General features: G+C 50.0%; 1 protein-coding gene and 1 non-coding gene across 2 annotated transcripts in view; both read left to right on the forward strand.

Annotated features, from left to right (window-relative positions):
* ATP12A (ATPase H+/K+ transporting non-gastric alpha2 subunit) overlaps positions 1 to 8,577 on the forward strand; it is a 28,188-nt gene extending 19,611 nt beyond the window's left edge. The window contains exons 14-22 of the mRNA XM_007114192.2: positions 1,561 to 1,711; positions 5,206 to 5,374; positions 5,470 to 5,624; positions 6,782 to 6,905; positions 7,036 to 7,181; positions 7,601 to 7,734; positions 7,865 to 7,966; positions 8,373 to 8,464; positions 8,549 to 8,577. Coding sequence (XP_007114254.2) covers positions 1,561 to 1,711; positions 5,206 to 5,374; positions 5,470 to 5,624; positions 6,782 to 6,905; positions 7,036 to 7,181; positions 7,601 to 7,734; positions 7,865 to 7,966; positions 8,373 to 8,464; positions 8,549 to 8,577 — 1,102 coding nt within the window. The remainder of the gene's footprint in view (positions 1 to 1,560; positions 1,712 to 5,205; positions 5,375 to 5,469; positions 5,625 to 6,781; positions 6,906 to 7,035; positions 7,182 to 7,600; positions 7,735 to 7,864; positions 7,967 to 8,372; positions 8,465 to 8,548) is intronic.
* A 7,168-nt stretch (positions 8,578 to 15,745) lies between these two features.
* Positions 15,746 to 15,818, forward strand: TRNAD-GUC (transfer RNA aspartic acid (anticodon GUC)). The gene has a single exon. It is a non-coding gene; the product is annotated as a tRNA-Asp (tRNA).
* The last annotated feature ends 385 nt before the right edge of the window (positions 15,819 to 16,203 follow it).

Here is a 16,203-nt window from a genome sequence, read left to right on the forward strand (position 1 = left end):
GCAGGCTCAGCGGCCATGGCTCACGGGCCCAGCCGCTCCGCGGCATGTGGGATCTTCCCGGACCGGGGCGCGAACCCGTGTCCCCTGCATCGGCAGGCGGACTCTCGACCACTGCGTCACCAGGGAAGCCCTGTGAATGTTTTCAATTGTCCACTTTATCAACTCCAGCTTCATGATCATAGAATAACAATTTTTGCAGCTCTGGGGGGAAAGGAGACACCCTTTCTTTCTTACTTTGATATATATATATATATATTTTTTTTAGATAAATTTATTTATTTACTTTTTTATTTATTTATTTTTGGCTGCACTGGGTCTTCATTGCTGTGTGCGGGCTTTCTCTAGTTGTGGCGAGCAGGGGCTACTCTTTGTTGTGCTGCGCGGGCTTCTCATTGCGGTGGCTTCTCTTGTTGCAGAGCACGGGCTCTAGGGGTGCGGGCTTCAGTAGTTGTGGCTCACAGGCTCAGTAGTTGTGGCTCGTGGGCTCTAGAGTGCAGGCTCAGTAGTTGTGGTGCACAGGCTTAGTTGCTCCACGGCATGTGGGATCTTCCCGGCCCAGGGCTCGAACCCGTGTCCCCTACACTGGCAGGCGGATTCTTAACCACTGTGCCACCAGGGAAGCCCCATATATATACATTTTCTTACCAGAATATATGAAGACCTGTAGTTTGAGTCAAGTGCTAGAATTCCAATATTTAGCACTGATAGGAAAGAACAGACCTAAAAAAAAAGAAAAAAAGCTCAGAACTTTAAGAATGGAAAAGGCATGCAGTGTTTTGTACTTAAGGATGTTTAAGCTGAGATTAGAAGGCTGAAATGTGGAGTATTCACCAAGGGAATGGAAGTCGACGTAGCAGGACGTGTGAGGCCTTTGCATGGAGAGTCCAGGGGCTCAGAACCAAGAAGCCCAGTGGGCTGTGGGCAAGAGTCAGAGGGGACAGACGGCACGGGCTGCACCCAGCCCTGCAGACCGAGTAGGGATTCCGGGGTCTGCTCAAAGCACGGCGGAAGCCTCGGGAGAGTGTTCACAGGGGACAGCACAGTCAGATCTGCACACTCAGTAGTTTCTAGAACCTCACTTTTATAGTCAGCAGATAAAAGCTTTCGTCAAAGAAGACCTCAACAAACTTTTCTTCCTGCATAGCTCATGGCATAGCAAACACTATAAATAGGAAATAAACAACAGTAAAGAATTTTTACCCATGTGTTTAGACATACTCTGGATTCTAGGACCCAAAACGTACAAACAGGCAGTTTTTTTTACCCTCCTTTTACTTGTTGAGTAAAGCATTGCCCCAGGAAGTACCACCTCTCACACATTCCTGGAAGGAAATGGCTAATTGGCTTTTTCCTACTGTTGAGTGACGCAAGGAAATGCCTTATTTGTCAGCCTTAGTTCACTGTCTTGACATGAGACCAAAGTATCCCCCAGTACTCACACGCCCGGTTATCCCACCAGAGGTCTAGGTGTTCCAGGTAAAATCAAAGAGGTTCAGCCCACCTCCCGCCCAGAACAGTGTTTCAACCTTGGGCCTCAGCCAGTTCCTGCTGCCCTTCCAGGGACGCTAAGGCCGCTGTGGTGACCGGCATGGAGCTGAAGGACATGAGCCCAGCGCAGCTGGACGAGCTCTTGGCCAACCACTCGGAGATCGTCTTTGCCCGGACGTCCCCCCAGCAGAAGCTGATCATTGTGGAGGGCTGTCAGAGGCAGGTGGGTGGACGCAGCGCCGGGGGAACCTTCCAGGTCTGTCACCATCCCGCGGGGACGTGCAGCGCTGAGCGCTGGGCCCCCATCCTCACTACCCCACATCTCCACCCGTCGGGGCTGGCCCTCTGCTCTCTTGGGGCCTCGCTGCAGGCTCCCCAAGGGCCTTGCGACAGGGAAGTTTGGAGCTAAGGGGGTTGTGAGACACAGACACAGAACAGAAAGCGCAAAGCCGTAAGACAGGGTACCCACTGTCGCCTGCACACACACTGGGTTTTCTCCTTCCAGTTTTGTCGAGATATAATTGATGCACAGCCCTGTGTAAGTTTAAGTTGTGCAGCATAGTGATCTGACTTGCATATGTCGTGAAATGATTATCGCAGTAGGTTTAATGAACGGCTGTCTCCTATAGATACAAAATTAAAGAAAAGCGTATGTCATGCAATGATTATCCCAGGAGGTTTAATGAACAGCTGTCTCCTATAGATACAAAATTAAAGAAAAGCGTATGTCATATAGATACAAAATTAAAGAAAAGCTGTATGTCATGAAATGATTATCCCAGTAAGTGTAATGAACAGCTGTCTCCTATAGATACAAAATTAAAGAAAAGCGTATGTCATGAAATGATTATCCCAGTAAGTGTAATGAACAGCTGTCTCACATAGATACAAAATTAAAGAAAAAGAAAAAAGACTTTTTCCTGTGATGGGGACTCAGGATGAATTCTCAACAGCTTTCCTGTCATGTTGCATGTTACATCCCCAGCACTCCTTGTAACTGGGAGTTGGTACCTTTGACCCCCTTCCTCCAATTCCACCTCCCCTCACCCCCCCACCTCTGATCTCTTTTTTTATGTTTGTTTGTTTTTACGTATAATTGACCTACAACGCTGTTAGTTCCTGGCGTGCAACATAATGATTTGATATTTCTTTACGATTCAAAATGATCACAACAATTAATTCAATTACCACCTGTCACCTTACAAAGATATCACATGTTGACTGTGTCTCCCACACTGTACATTTCACCCCTGCGACTCATTTATTTTGTTACCTGAAAGTGTGTCTTCATCCCCCGTGCTTGTTTCACTCAACCCCCCCACCCTCCCCTCTGGCAACCACCTGTTCTCTGTATCTATGACTGTTTCTGTTTTGTCATGTTTGTTCATTTGTTTTGTTTTGTAGATTCCGCATTTAAGTAAAATCATACGCTGTCTTTCTCTGACTTATGTCACTGAGCATAACACCCTCTAGGTCCATCCACGTTGTTGCAACTGACAAGATTTCATTCCTTTTTTTTATGGCTGAGTAACATATTTACACACCACATCCTCTTTATCCATTCACCTATTCATGGGCATTTGGGTTCCTTTCATATCTTGACTATTGTAAACAATACGGCAGTGAACATTGGGGTGCATGTATCTTATCTAATTGGTGCTTTTGATTTCTTCAGAAAAATACCCAGAAGTGGAATTGCTGGATCCACTGGTAGTTCTATCTTTAAATTTCTGAGGAACCTCCATACTGGTTTCCACAGTGTCTGCACCAATTTACAGTCCCATCAACAGTGCACAAGGGTTCCCTTTCTTCCATATCCTCGCCAACACTTGCTATTGGTTGTCTTTTTTTGGGGGGGGGGGTCTTTATTGAATTTGTTACCATATTGCTTCTGTTTTATGTTTTGGTTTTTTGGCCACGAGACACATTGGATCTTACTTCCCCAACCAGGGATCGAACCCACACCCCGTGCACTGGAAGGCGAAGTCTTAACCACTGGACCGCCAGGGAAGTTCCTGGTTGTCATTTTGATAATAGCCATTCTCACAGGTGTGAGATGGTACATCATTGTGGCTCTGATTTGCATTTTCCTTATGGTTAGTGGTATGGAGCATCTTTTCATGTGCCTGTTGGCCACCTGTATATCTTCTTTGGAGAAATGTCTATTCAGGTTCTCTGTCCATTTTTTAATTGGATTGTTTATTTTTTTAATGTCAGGTTGTATGAGCTCTTTGTATAGTTCGGATATTAACCCCTTGTTGAATATATCATTTGCAGATATCTTCTCCCATTCAGTAGGTTGCCTTTTTGTTTTGCTGATAATTGCCTTTGCTGTGCAAAAGCTTTCTGGTTTGATATAGTCCCACTTGTTCACTTTTGCTCTTGTTTCCCCCGCCTGAGAAGAGAGATCCAAACTAAGACTGATGTCAAAGGTGTACTGCCTATGTATCCTTCTAGGAGTTTTACGGTTTCATATCTTATATTTACATTTAAGTCTTTAATCCATTTTGAGTTTATTTTTGTATATGGTGTGAAGAAGTGGTCCACTTTCATTCTTCTGCATGTAGCTGTCCAGTTTTCCCCACATCATATAGTAAAGAGGCTGTCTTTCCTCCACTGTATATTCTTGCCTCATTTGTTGTAGATTAATTGCCCACATTAGTGTGGGTTTGTTTCTGGGCTCTCTGCTCTGTTCCATTGATCCATGTGTCTGTTTTTTTGTGCCAGTACCATACTGTTTTGATTACTGTAGCTTTGTGGTATAGTTTGAAATCAGGAAGTGTGATACCTCCAGCTTTGGTGTTTTTTCTCAAGATTGTTTTGCCTATTTGGGGTCTTTTGTGGTTCCATACAAATTTTATAATTACTTATTCTACTTCTGTGAAAAATGCCATTGATATTTTGATAGAGATGGCATTGAGTCTGTAGATTGCGTTGGGTAGTATGGTCATTTTAACAATATTATTCCGGGCTTCCCTGGTGGCGCAGTGGTTGAGAGTCCGCCTGCCGATGCAGGGGATACGGGTTCGTGCCCCGGTCCGGGAAGATCCCACGTGCCGCGGAGCGGCTGGGCCCGTGAGCCATGGCCGCTGAGCCTGCGCGTCCGGAGCCTGTGCTCTGCAACGGGAGGGGCCACAGCAGTGAGAAGCCCGCATACCAAAAAGTATATATATATATATAATTCCAATCCAGGAACACAGTATATCTTTTTATCTGTTTGTGTCATCTTCAGTATCTTTCATCATTGTCTTATAGTTTTCCGAGTACAGGTCTTTTACCTCCTCAGTTAAATTTATTCCTAGGTATTTTATGCTTTTTGATGCGATTGTAAGTGGGATTGTTTTCTTCATTTCTCCTGAGAGCTCGTTGTTAGTGTGTAGAAATGCAACAGATTTCTGTTTACTAATTTTGTATTTATTAGTTCTAATAGTTTTCTGGTGGAGTCTAGGATTTTCTTTGCTTAGTCTCAGGTCGTCTGCAAACAGTGACAGTTCCGCTTCTTCCTTTCCAATTTGGATTCACATTGGTTTTAATTATTCACACACATCTTGTTTGGAGCTTGTTGCCCTTGCTTCTGGGATTTCCTGTCTTAATCTTTCCCCACAAACCCAAAGCGGGCCTTCATTTTGGCTCCGGCTGACCTCGCAGCCTCAAGACAAAGGGAGTGGGTGGCCCCTGCCCAGGCTGCTCACTCACCTCCTCTTGGTCCCCCCGCAGGATGCTATTGTCGCTGTGACAGGGGACGGAGTTAACGACTCCCCGGCTCTAAAGAAGGCAGACATCGGGATCGCCATGGGGATAACGGGTTCCGATGCAGCCAAGAGTGCAGCCGACATGGTCTTGCTGGATGACAACTTCGCGTCCATCGTCACAGGGGTGGAGGAAGGTGAGTGGGGTCTCAGGGGGGTCTTGGCGAGGGCTGGGGCCACCTGGGAAACCAGAAGCGAGTCCTATAAGGAGAAACGTAACGTCTTTGCCTAGGTCGCCTGATCTTTGACAACCTAAAGAAGACCATCGCGTACACCCTGACCAAGAACATCGCTGAGCTCTGCCCCTTTCTGATCTACATCATTGCTGGGCTTCCCCTGCCCATTGGCACCATTACGATCTTGTTCATCGACTTGGGCACAGACATAGTGAGTAGCCCTAAAGGGAACAGCGTCTGATAACTTCCCCAGCTGATGGAAACTTCAGAGTCATTACCTTCAAGAGCAAGAGATGCACTAAATCAATGCTTCTCAAACCTCGACGTGATGGGGCCTGAAGTTCTGCATTTCTGATAGGCTCTTAAGTGGTGCCGAGTCTGCGGGTCCGCCAGCCACACTGCAAAGCAAAGGACTAGAGAGATCTGTCATATGTTTGAAAATTAAAACCACTGCACTCCATATAAGAACTTTTCAGGACACAAGTTCTCCACCATTCCAAAAAAGCGTGCCATTGGTCAGTTTCAGCTCACATGCCTCCCTTTTCTTTAGAGAAGGTGCAGATGTCACCAAAGTAGTCCCTGTACTGCTGGGGGCCCAGGGGCTGAAGTGATAACCCACAGCCGCCCCTTGTTAAGTAAAAGAATCTGTGACCTGGAAGCCCCTCACCAAACACAGTAAGAAGTAGCCATGATTAACACTCTGTAAAGCTGCACACTGACCTACAGTAACGTCCCCTAAACCCTCTCCCCTTCTCGGACGAATCCCTTTAAGGAAGCTTCGTGGCAGTCATTCCCATGGCTCTGGCTTACACAGGCGACAGGCAGCGAGCAGAACTCATAGCCCTGCGAGTTGCCACCTCCTCCCTCGTCTCATAGGACACCTGCAGGGCACCCTCCACGCTGCAGGGGGCTGGGGGTATCTTTACCTTAGTGGGGAGCTGAGGCCCCAAGAGCCTGCAGTCAGATCACTTTCCAGGCTGTTGGAGTTTGCTCATTTTCTCCACTCTAGTGGTTCTTCCAGGCATCACGGGTGAACTGGCTAGAAATGCAGATTCTCTGCCCTCCAGGGGCGAGGACCTGTGAGAGAACCACTGGTCAGTGGCGGGGCGAAGCGGGAGAGGACAGGAGAGGAAAGTGCTTTGTAACTAGCATCGTTTAGAACTGGAAGCACAAGGCGATGATAGAAGCCGACTGATTCTTAAATTCTCTACGGACGACGCCCCCCCCCCACCCCCCCCCGTGGCCTGCACCCTGGAGAGACCAGTTCCCTAACCCCACTGCCACGCCCCAGCCCCTGGCTGTGCTGCCGCTGTTCCCTTCTGTCATAGGGTTTCAGGGCCGGGCCTCACGGGGTCTCTCTCCCTCTAGATTCCCTCCATCGCCCTGGCTTATGAGAAAGCCGAAAGGGACATCATGAACAGGAAGCCTCGCCACAAGAAGAAGGACAGGCTGGTGAACAAGCCACTTGCCGTGTACTCCTACCTGCACATTGGTGCGAGGAGGGGCCTCCCAGAGAATTCTTTTTGCCTCGTGGGGCGGGGTTGGGACATGAGGAGGAACCCGGAGGAGAAGGAGGTCGGGGCAATTCTGAAGTCATTACAGAACCTCCTCTGTTCTTTCAGGCCTCATGCAGGCCCTGGGAGCTTTTGTTGTCTATTTCACCGTGTACGCACAGCAGGGCTTTCGACCCAGCGCTCTCCTTAACCTCCGGGTGGAGTGGGAAAAGGGCTACGTGAATGACTTGGAAGACAGCTACGGACAAGAGTGGGTAAGGGCGGGGCCTCCAGCACTGTCCTCCCGGGAAGGCCGTAACGGGGCGGAGCAGGTGACCGCTTTCTCGGTTAACAGGGCCTGTGGGCCCCTCGGTCACAGCGGTTTGCCTCTGTCGGGGCTCAGCTCATCTCTCGAGTTAGGTGCCTAGAGCTCACCTTTTCACGTTAGCTTTGCGGTAGGTCTGTAAGAGTAAGCGGCCAACGTTGCCACAGTTGGGCCAAATCCATTAAGTTAGCCTCTTTTCCTGCTCACCGGGTTAAAGGAAAGAAACTTTTCTTTCCAAACACAAGGAGATGATCCTCCTTCAGTCTTGGTGAGGCGGAAAGAGAGTAGAGGCTTACAGGAATGCGCCAATGCCTCCCCGAAGTTTCCATCTGGGCCCTCATGGTCTTCTCTTTCTCTGGCCACTGACAGACAAGCTACCAGAGGAAATACCTAGAATGGACGGGCTACACAGCATTCTTCGTTGGCATCATGGTCCAGCAGATAGCTGATCTGATCATCAGGAAAACCCGGAGGAATTCCATCTTCCAGCAGGGTCTCTTCAGGTACCGCCGGCATCTGAACCCTCGTGGTTCGGCCTGGGCCTTTGCGGCCGGGCTGACGAGGCGTCGACTGTGCTGGGTGTGGGGGGCCGGGCCTGGCAGTTCAGAATCTGTCCGCTTTTGTGTCTTACAGAAATAAAGTCATCTGGGTGGGAATTGCCTCGCAGGTTATCATCGCGTTAATCCTCTCCTGCGGCCTGGGCAGTATCGTGGCCCTGAACTTCACGATGCTCCGGTGAGGTTCCCTTCCACACCGGGGAGGGAGGGGCGAGCCCAGATCTGCTGTCACGGCCTAAATAATCACTCGGGTTCCAGAGCCTCTTCCCCCTCAGGTCTCTCGAAAGAAGTCAAATGGAACCGGGTGTATGTCAGTCTGAGTCTTCGACCTGCTAGTTCTTTTCAGAAGAGGAGGTGGGTTTTCCATCCCTCTCCGCCCCGTCTCTGCCCTGGTCCGGTACATCCCTTCCCAGGCAGGCGTCGTTTCCAGTGGTCGCAGTGCAGTGTGGTTTTACGTTGTGTGACGCAGTGGAGTCGTTCTCTCCAGTGAGGCGGGGAAGTGAACGAGAAGCTCGGCCCCTTGTGGGGCGGGCCCCCCTCTGGGTGCGCGTGGGTCTCACCTCCCTCGCTGTGCTCCCTCCCAGGCCTCAGTACTGGTTCGTGGCCGTACCGCACGCTGTTCTGATCTGGGTGTATGATGAGGTGCGGAAACTTGCCATCAGACTCTACCCTGGAAGTAAGTAGTAGTGTGATTGGGGAGACTGTGTCTAGTGCAGCAGACTCCCCTCCGTTTCTAGCGTACTGTCTTCTACCTCTGCAGGCTGGTGGGATAAGAACATGTACTATTAAGACCGCCTTACTTCCCGAGCCCCCAGCTGCACGTCAGAATGTTCTTCGTCTTCCGGCCGCCAGCTGGGCGATTGCAGCCGTGGGGACATCGTCAGAACGCGTTTAAGAAATGACAGAACTGTGGGAAAGATACTCACTCATGTTTTGTCATTTAAAGCAGAGATTTAACTGTTTTTACATGATTTTAATTTATGTATCTATCTCCTTATTTAAAAATATGTGAATTTCAAGGTAACGGTGTAGGGAAGCGTGGCGTGTTTCTATGTATATAAAGGTCACTCGTGTTAAACAATCTCGGGTAATCCAGACATCTGCTGGGGTCTCGCTGTCCCTTAATTCTAGACAGGACTGCTCGAACCTCCATTCCACACTCTGTTACAAGTCCAGTGACCCCCCCTAAGATTCCTGTGAATTCGCAGGGAATTCAGTACCTCACGGTCACCTTGCCCAGAAAAGGCGAATTCAGCTAGAGGTTTGCAAGGGATGAAGCGATGGCACATTTACATCACAACAACTGGGACGGCCTCAGTTTGACTGGCGGCGTGCTGAAAGGTCCGCTTCCCGCCTCTCAGCTTCTTGCGGTCCTTTGATGCCCTCCCTCCTCCCGAGCCGACCACCCTGACCACCAGCTCCAAAAGGGAGCCCCCGGGGCGTTGGCATAGGCTAGCTGCAGGGGCTCCCCTGGCCCAAAGGGGTTTTCCTTTACCAGGGTTCATCCCCGGTGGAGGACCATTGTGACTTAACACGTAATTCTTTTTTTTTTTTTTTTTTTGCAGTACGAGGGCCTCTCACTGCCGTGGCCTCTCCCGCTGCGGAGCACAGGCTCCGGACGCGCAGGCTCAGTGGCCGCGGCTCACGGGCCCGGCCGCTCCGCGGCACGTGGGATCCTCCCGGACCGGGGCGCGAACCCGCGTCCCCCGCATCGGCGGGCGGACTCTCGACCACTGCGCCACCAGGGAAGCCCTACACGTAATATTTATCTCTTGTAAGACAGCCGCAAAGCACTGCAGCACTAATTTTATGTTTCATGCTTTTACTTAGGTTTATTCGTGTGTGACATGTGTGCTCACACCCATATTGACACCCCAGAGAGGCCTCATTTTTAAGTAAAAGGTGTTTTATAAAACTAGGCCTGAGAGTGCTGTTCTAATTCCACGGCGCCACCAGGGAAGCCCTACACGTAATATTTATCTCTTGTAAGACAGCCGCAAAGCACTGCAGCACTAATTTTATGTTTCATGCTTTTACTTAGGTTTATTCGTGTGTGACATGTGTGCTCACACCCATATTGACACCCCCAGAGAGGCCTCATTTTTAAGTAAAAGGTGTTTTATAAAACTAGGCCTGAGAGTGCTGTTCTAATTAATCTGCGCTTGTCTAAAATGCACAGCACAGGACAGAAAAAAATGAGATGTGATTTCAATTTTTTCTTTTTTCACTTCTGGTCATTTTACTTTTCCATGGAAGGTCTGAACTCTGCCCTCACCAACGTCGCTGCTGTGTCCCCTCTCTGACGTGCGCGCACTTTTAAGGCAGAATTTCTGTGGAAGGGTCTGTCTCTTAGCAGCAGCGCGCGAGAGAAAGCCGTTTTCACAGCCTTTCCGTCATCAGCTGCACGCCCAGCACAAACTGATTTGACAGGATGACATTGGTAAGCTTTTCCCGTCCAGTGGCTGCTCCTCCAGCTCTTCTCCATCATTCACGCAGGCAAGGACACTCCGCTGCCCACGGCGCTAGGTCGTGTCTCTGGAGCAGGAAAAGGGAGTCTTGGAGCCATGGTTCTCTGCCGTGTTCTTAGGGCCATCATTGTAACTTCGTGTAAATACGTTATAATGTGCGGTGTCACTGTGTATATTTAAGTTAAAATGATGTATTTAATCTCGAGGGTTTTAATCTCTGTCTTCGGCCACAACTATCCCTGGACTAACCTGACGTTAGTAATTCAGTGAACCAGAACCCTTTCCAGGCAGTGTCGTGACGGCCTTCTCCTTCCAGGTCCTGGCAGGGCAGTAATGCTTCCTAAACTTCAACTAAGAATAATCTGTCCTCACTCTCCTCCCTGCCAGGCTGTCCAAGTGCCCCTAGCTGTGATGGCTGGCAGCTCCTGGTCCTGCCAGAGCCAGTGGGAGAAGGCTGTAAATAGAGCACAGAGCTGTAAGGGGTTTATGGTGGGTTGGATTACACTTGAAGGGAGTTAAATCTGAAGCAGAAGCCGCTTCACAGCAGGAACCCTGTCTGGAAGAACTTTCATATTGTACGTACCTACCCTGGCAAAAAGCTGACGCTCAAATGTTTGTAAAATGAATGAATAACAAATTTAAGGAATCACAGAAATTCTATCAAGTAGCCTGATTAAGTTTTAGACAGAAAAGAGGCAATAAAATCTCATATCAGAGGGTTTTTGTTTCGTGTTGTTTTAGAGAGACTGCTTCATTGACCCACTGAGGCCTAGACACTTTTTACAAAAAAATAACAGTTAATTTAAATCTAATTGGTGAGGCAGAGTAACTCAGAGATATAGAGATGAGGCTGGATTTATAGAGCATTTTTGAAAACAATCTGTTTTATTCTGATTATAAAATTGTAACTCATTTTAGAAAATTTGGAATATCCGAGAGTAAAAAGAAAATTAAAACCACCGAGAATCTCACTACCTAGTTATATACCTAAACAAGAGTGGTTATTTCTTTAGGGTTTTTCTATACATATATTTATTTTCCGGCAGAATTGAAATATAAAGTTTTCCATTCTGCCTTTTTATTTAACATGGAGGATATGGTTCTAATGACTACACATTATGCCATATTGAGAGTGCTTTTACCATATCCCCACTGTAGGATGGCTCATCTATTTCCTACTGGTCATCCTTTTTTTTTTTTTTTTTTAAGGTTGCATCTTGTCACTAAATCTTATACCACATATCTCTTTTTCCATAAATTTATTTATTTTTGTTTATGATTTTTGGCTGTGTTGTGTCTTCGTTGCCGCGCACAGGCTTCTCTAGTTGTGGCGAGCGGGGGCTGCTCTTCATTTGCTGTGCGTGGGCTTCTGATTGTGGTGGCTACTCTTGTCGTGGAGCATGGGCTCTAGAGCGCACGGGCTTCAGTAGATGCGGCGCGTGGGCTCAGTAGTTGTGGCTCGCAGGCTCGGTAGTTGTGACGCACGGGCTCAGTTGCTCCGCCGCACATGGGACCTTCCCGGACTAGGGCTCAAACCCGTGTCCCCTGCATTGGCAGGTGGAGTCTTAACCACTGCGCCACCAGGGAAAGCCTATACCACGTCTCTTATTATTTTATAATAGATTCCTCAGAATGGAATTAAGGGGTTAAGAGTATTTTTAAGGCTCTTCATAAATAGTGCCAAATTTATTTTCAGATAAGCTGTAGCAATTTATATTCCTGCCAGCAATAATAGAGTGAATATCTTGCCTGTCAATAGGATATGAAAGCTCTGTCAACTATAAGAGATTTTTATTCATTCAGCGTCTGCCGTGCAGTCTGAGAAAACAGCAGGGACAAGACAGACTCATGGAACTGGTGCTCCAGGGGAGGGGCAGAAGAAGTATCATAAATTGCGATCGGGGTTTTAATAGGTGGAAAGAGGCTTAGACAGTTATTGGATGGGGCAGTGGGTGAGCCCCCTTTAAAGGGGTGGTCAGGAAAGTCCTCTCCGAGGTGAATGAGCACAGAGGAGAATTCCAGGAGGTGTGGCAGGAGCCACGGATACAGCAGGAAGACTGGTTCACCAGGCCGCTGGAGGAGCAGGAGGGAATCTTAGAGCACAGGGTCTCGCAGGGTTTCACTGCAAACACAACACCAGGCTGTTGAAGATTATTAACAAAGGCAGGGACTTGCTCCAGTTCACATGTTCAGGTCACTTTGGCTTCTGTGAGGAGGGTGGGAGCACATCCAGGCAAGAATGGACACGGGCAGGTGAGTTAGGAGCAAGGGAAACGATGATTAAATGGCGCAGGTGGTGACAGGTGTGAGGCCCACACGTGAAGCCCTGGGCCCGTGTGTGTGTGTGTGTGTGTGTGTGTGTGTGTGTGTGTGTGTGAGAGAGAGAGAGAGAGAGAGACGGCTCCTAACAGGACTGTGTCAGCAGCTGGTAGTTATCAGATACCTACTACGCCCCAGGTGCTGTGTTAACTTAAAAGCACGGTCTCCTTAATGCTCACAACAACCCCCTCAGTAGTGCCAACTTTGCACGACTGTCCGGCACTGTCAGTTTCCCTCCACTAAAGCGGCTCAACTTTAGAATCTGTGAGGTCATGTCAGGAGAATCTGTGCTTGGACAGAAAACCGCACACTGCACAAAGCACACCCTTCAGGCACGCTTTGCAGATCCGAGGTTATGGAGGACTGATAGCCGCTCAGAATAGTCCGTGTCTGCGATATGCAAACACAAGGGACAGCCCTCCTTCCTCTGGAAAAGCCAGTTTTGCCGCATTTGCACAATCCTCCGGCATCTTCGGCTCCAGATGAACGTGTGCCCCTCTGCTCCCTTGAACCAGTTCTAGCAACTGCCTAGTTCCCACGTGCAACTATGAGGGGAAGAAATTTAACACTTGTTCGTTTTATATCTGGATGGGAGCCGTGATTTTACCTTTTCTTTGAAAATTATCCTTTCACACTGAAAAGAGAGGCAGAAAACCAGTATGCACTCCCTTCGGGGGCGCGGGGCCTTGACACCGACACCTGCCCGCTGCAGCTGCTGTGCAGGACCGGGGCTCCCCCGGCCGGCACCGCGCGGGCTCCAGGGCCAGCTCCGTCCTGCACTTCCGCTTCACTGATGCCGCCTGCTCCGCTTCAGACCCGATCTCTGGGCGGGCTCCCTCTCCTCTGTCCCCGTTCCGGGGTCCCGGCCCTCCGCGCGACATACCAGGACCCAGCTCAGGGGATTTTATCTTTTTGGTCCAGAGGTTCTAAGGTAAAGTGTAATGGAAATTTAAGGCCAAAGCCTGATTCATTTTAAAGGGATAGAAACTCCCTTCTACGGACTTGTGAAGATAAACTGAGATACTGTGCAGAAAAGTATTTTGTAAGCCTGAAAGTACTAGAATTTATTCGTTGGTCTTTTTGCCGACGCTTAATGTTTGCAACATGGGCTTTCTTGCTCTGGCTTTCATTTCTCGACGAATGAAGCGCCTGCCGGACAGGGCACGGGGCTACAGGGAGGGAGCAGCGCTGAGGCTGAGCAGCGTGTGCCGCCTGGGAGGAGGGACGGTGAGACGGGACAGACAGACTGTGAATGAACCGCCGTCCAGGGCACGGCTGGAGGCCGCAGCAGAGGCACGGAGGCTCGTGGAGTTCAGGGGCCCAGCTCAAGTTTTACGAGGTGGGATTTCAGCGGCAGAGATGACGGAGAGCCTCACAGGCACCAGGCAGGGAAGCGGCAGGGACCAGAGATGCACACACGGTGTTGGGGGGGGGGGCTGTGGTCACGATGGGGCCCTGGGAGCCGGCGCCCTCACCAGAGATGCCCACGCGGTGTTGGGGGGGGGGGCTGTGGTCACGATGGGGCCCTGGAAGCCGGCGCCCTCAGGGCAGCTTCAAGCTGGGCCGGGGGCGGGGGGGGGGGGGGGTGACAATAGGGTGGAGACAGCTCCGCCCTCAGAGCCCCCCCCCCCCGTGAGCCTGGGCCCATTACTGCCCCCTGTCGTCCCTGGGGGGCTGCGGTATGCGACCCATACCCCTGAGAGGCAGAAATGAGCGTCCCTGTGGGGTTAACGCCCTAACCCACGCACCCAGGGCCGGAGCAGGGATGGTAGAGCGTCCCCATAAATCGGGAGGCTGATGGCAAAGCCTGTCGGTCAGAAAGTGGCCGTCCTCAGTGGCCTCCAGCCCTGCGGTGAGCCTCTGACCCCTCCTGACCTGTCCACACAGGCCCTGGTTGCCCAGCTTGGGGGCCTTGAGCTGGCTGCTCGCTCCACTGAGACGCCTTCTCCCAGACGCCCCCCGACCCCCGGCTCCTGGCCCTCCCACCCCTCCCGGGTCTCCTGACAAGCACCCCTTCTCCCGGACACCCCCTCCCCTTCCTGTCTTCCCTCTTCTGCATAGCAGACCCCAGCATCTGTCCTCACGTTTTACTGCTGATCTGCTTTGAGCCTGGAGTGTCAGCTCCAGGAGGGCAGGGACTGCTCAGAAGAGGGCCTGCCTGGCACACAGTACAAGCTCCGTAAGTGTTTGGTGAATGAATGGCTGGGAGAGCAAGGAGCAGACCGTCAACAAGAGAAAGAGGCAAGGGACTTCCCTGGTGGGCCAGTGGGTAAGGCTCTGCGCTTCCACCCAAGGGGGCCCGGGTTCGATCCCCGGTCAGGGAACTGGATCCTGCATGCCGCATGGTGCAGCCAGAAAAGAAAAAGAGAGAATGAGGCGTGAAAAGAGGCTGAGAAACAGAAACATGGAAAGACCTACGCTCAGAAGGCAAAGGAAAGAGGGGGCAGATTGATCCCAGAATTTGCAAGCAATTTTTCAGAGTAAAGTGTCCTGGGCACCGGCTCCAGATAGAGCTGGTGTGAACACTCTTTGTCACAGATGTAGTTCTGACGCTATCCTTGGAGTTTTGTCAGCTCCCGAAGAGGAATAATAATACCTGCCTCATGGGGCAGTTGCGGGAATTAACTTTGTGAACACAATACCTACTCGGCACCCCACCCAGTATCCGTCCTTTGCTGCTCCTTTTTTCACTCTAAGTCATCAGATATAGATTTATTTTTTCATTAATGCTCACATACACATATAACTTTAATAAATGGGGTCACGTTATACTACGCATATTATACTTTTTATATGTGATCTTTTTCTCTTCTTCGCTTTCTTCTCCCCGCCCCTCCTCCCCAAGTAACCTATATTAACAAATTTGTGTGCAGTCTTCCTCGCTTTCCTCCATGCTCATATAATCGCAAAGAAATAAAATCCCAAGAGTAGCAGTAACACAGCATGAACTGGAAAGCACTCAGAAGGGAGTAAAACTCGACTTAGCAAATATGTAGAAAGTAGCAAATACAGGTAATGCCCTAACTTCCTCATTCACCCAACTCTGGACTTCGAGGAAAATCTACTCTAGGCCATCCCAGGGGTGGCAGCCTGTGCATGCTTTCCTTCAAGAGGATAGAGAACAGATTTATTCAACTACCCGACTAGCAGGCACAGTGCCTCCAGGGAGCTCCCCCGTGGTCTAGTGGTTAGGATTTGGCACTGTCACTGCTGGAGGCCCGGGTTCAATTCCTGGTGGGGGAACTGAGATCCCCCAAGAGGTGCGGCCAAAAGGAGAAAAAAAAAAAAAAGAGTGAGTTTAGTTCTTTTGCCATCCTCATGGAGCTCAGCCTACTTTTAGACAAATGATAGGCTCTCAATAGTCATCAAAAAAAAAAGTGAACAGGGCTTCCCTGGCGGCGCAGTGGTTGCGGGTCCGCCTGCCGACGCAGGGGACGCGGGTTCGTGCCCCGGTCCGGGAAGGGGCCCGTGAGCCACGGCCGCTGCGCCTGCGCGTCCGGAGCCTGCGCTCCGCAACGGGAGGGGCCGCAGCACTGAGAGGCCCGCGTACCGCAAAAAAAAAAAAAAAAAAAAAAAAAAAAAAAAAAAAAGTGAACAAATCAGAAAGTACACCGAGCCCAGACTGGGG

The sequence above is a fragment of the Physeter macrocephalus genome, chromosome 13 (assembly GCF_002837175.3).
Source record: "Physeter macrocephalus isolate SW-GA chromosome 13, ASM283717v5, whole genome shotgun sequence".
Taxonomy (NCBI): Eukaryota; Metazoa; Chordata; class Mammalia; order Artiodactyla; family Physeteridae; genus Physeter; species Physeter macrocephalus.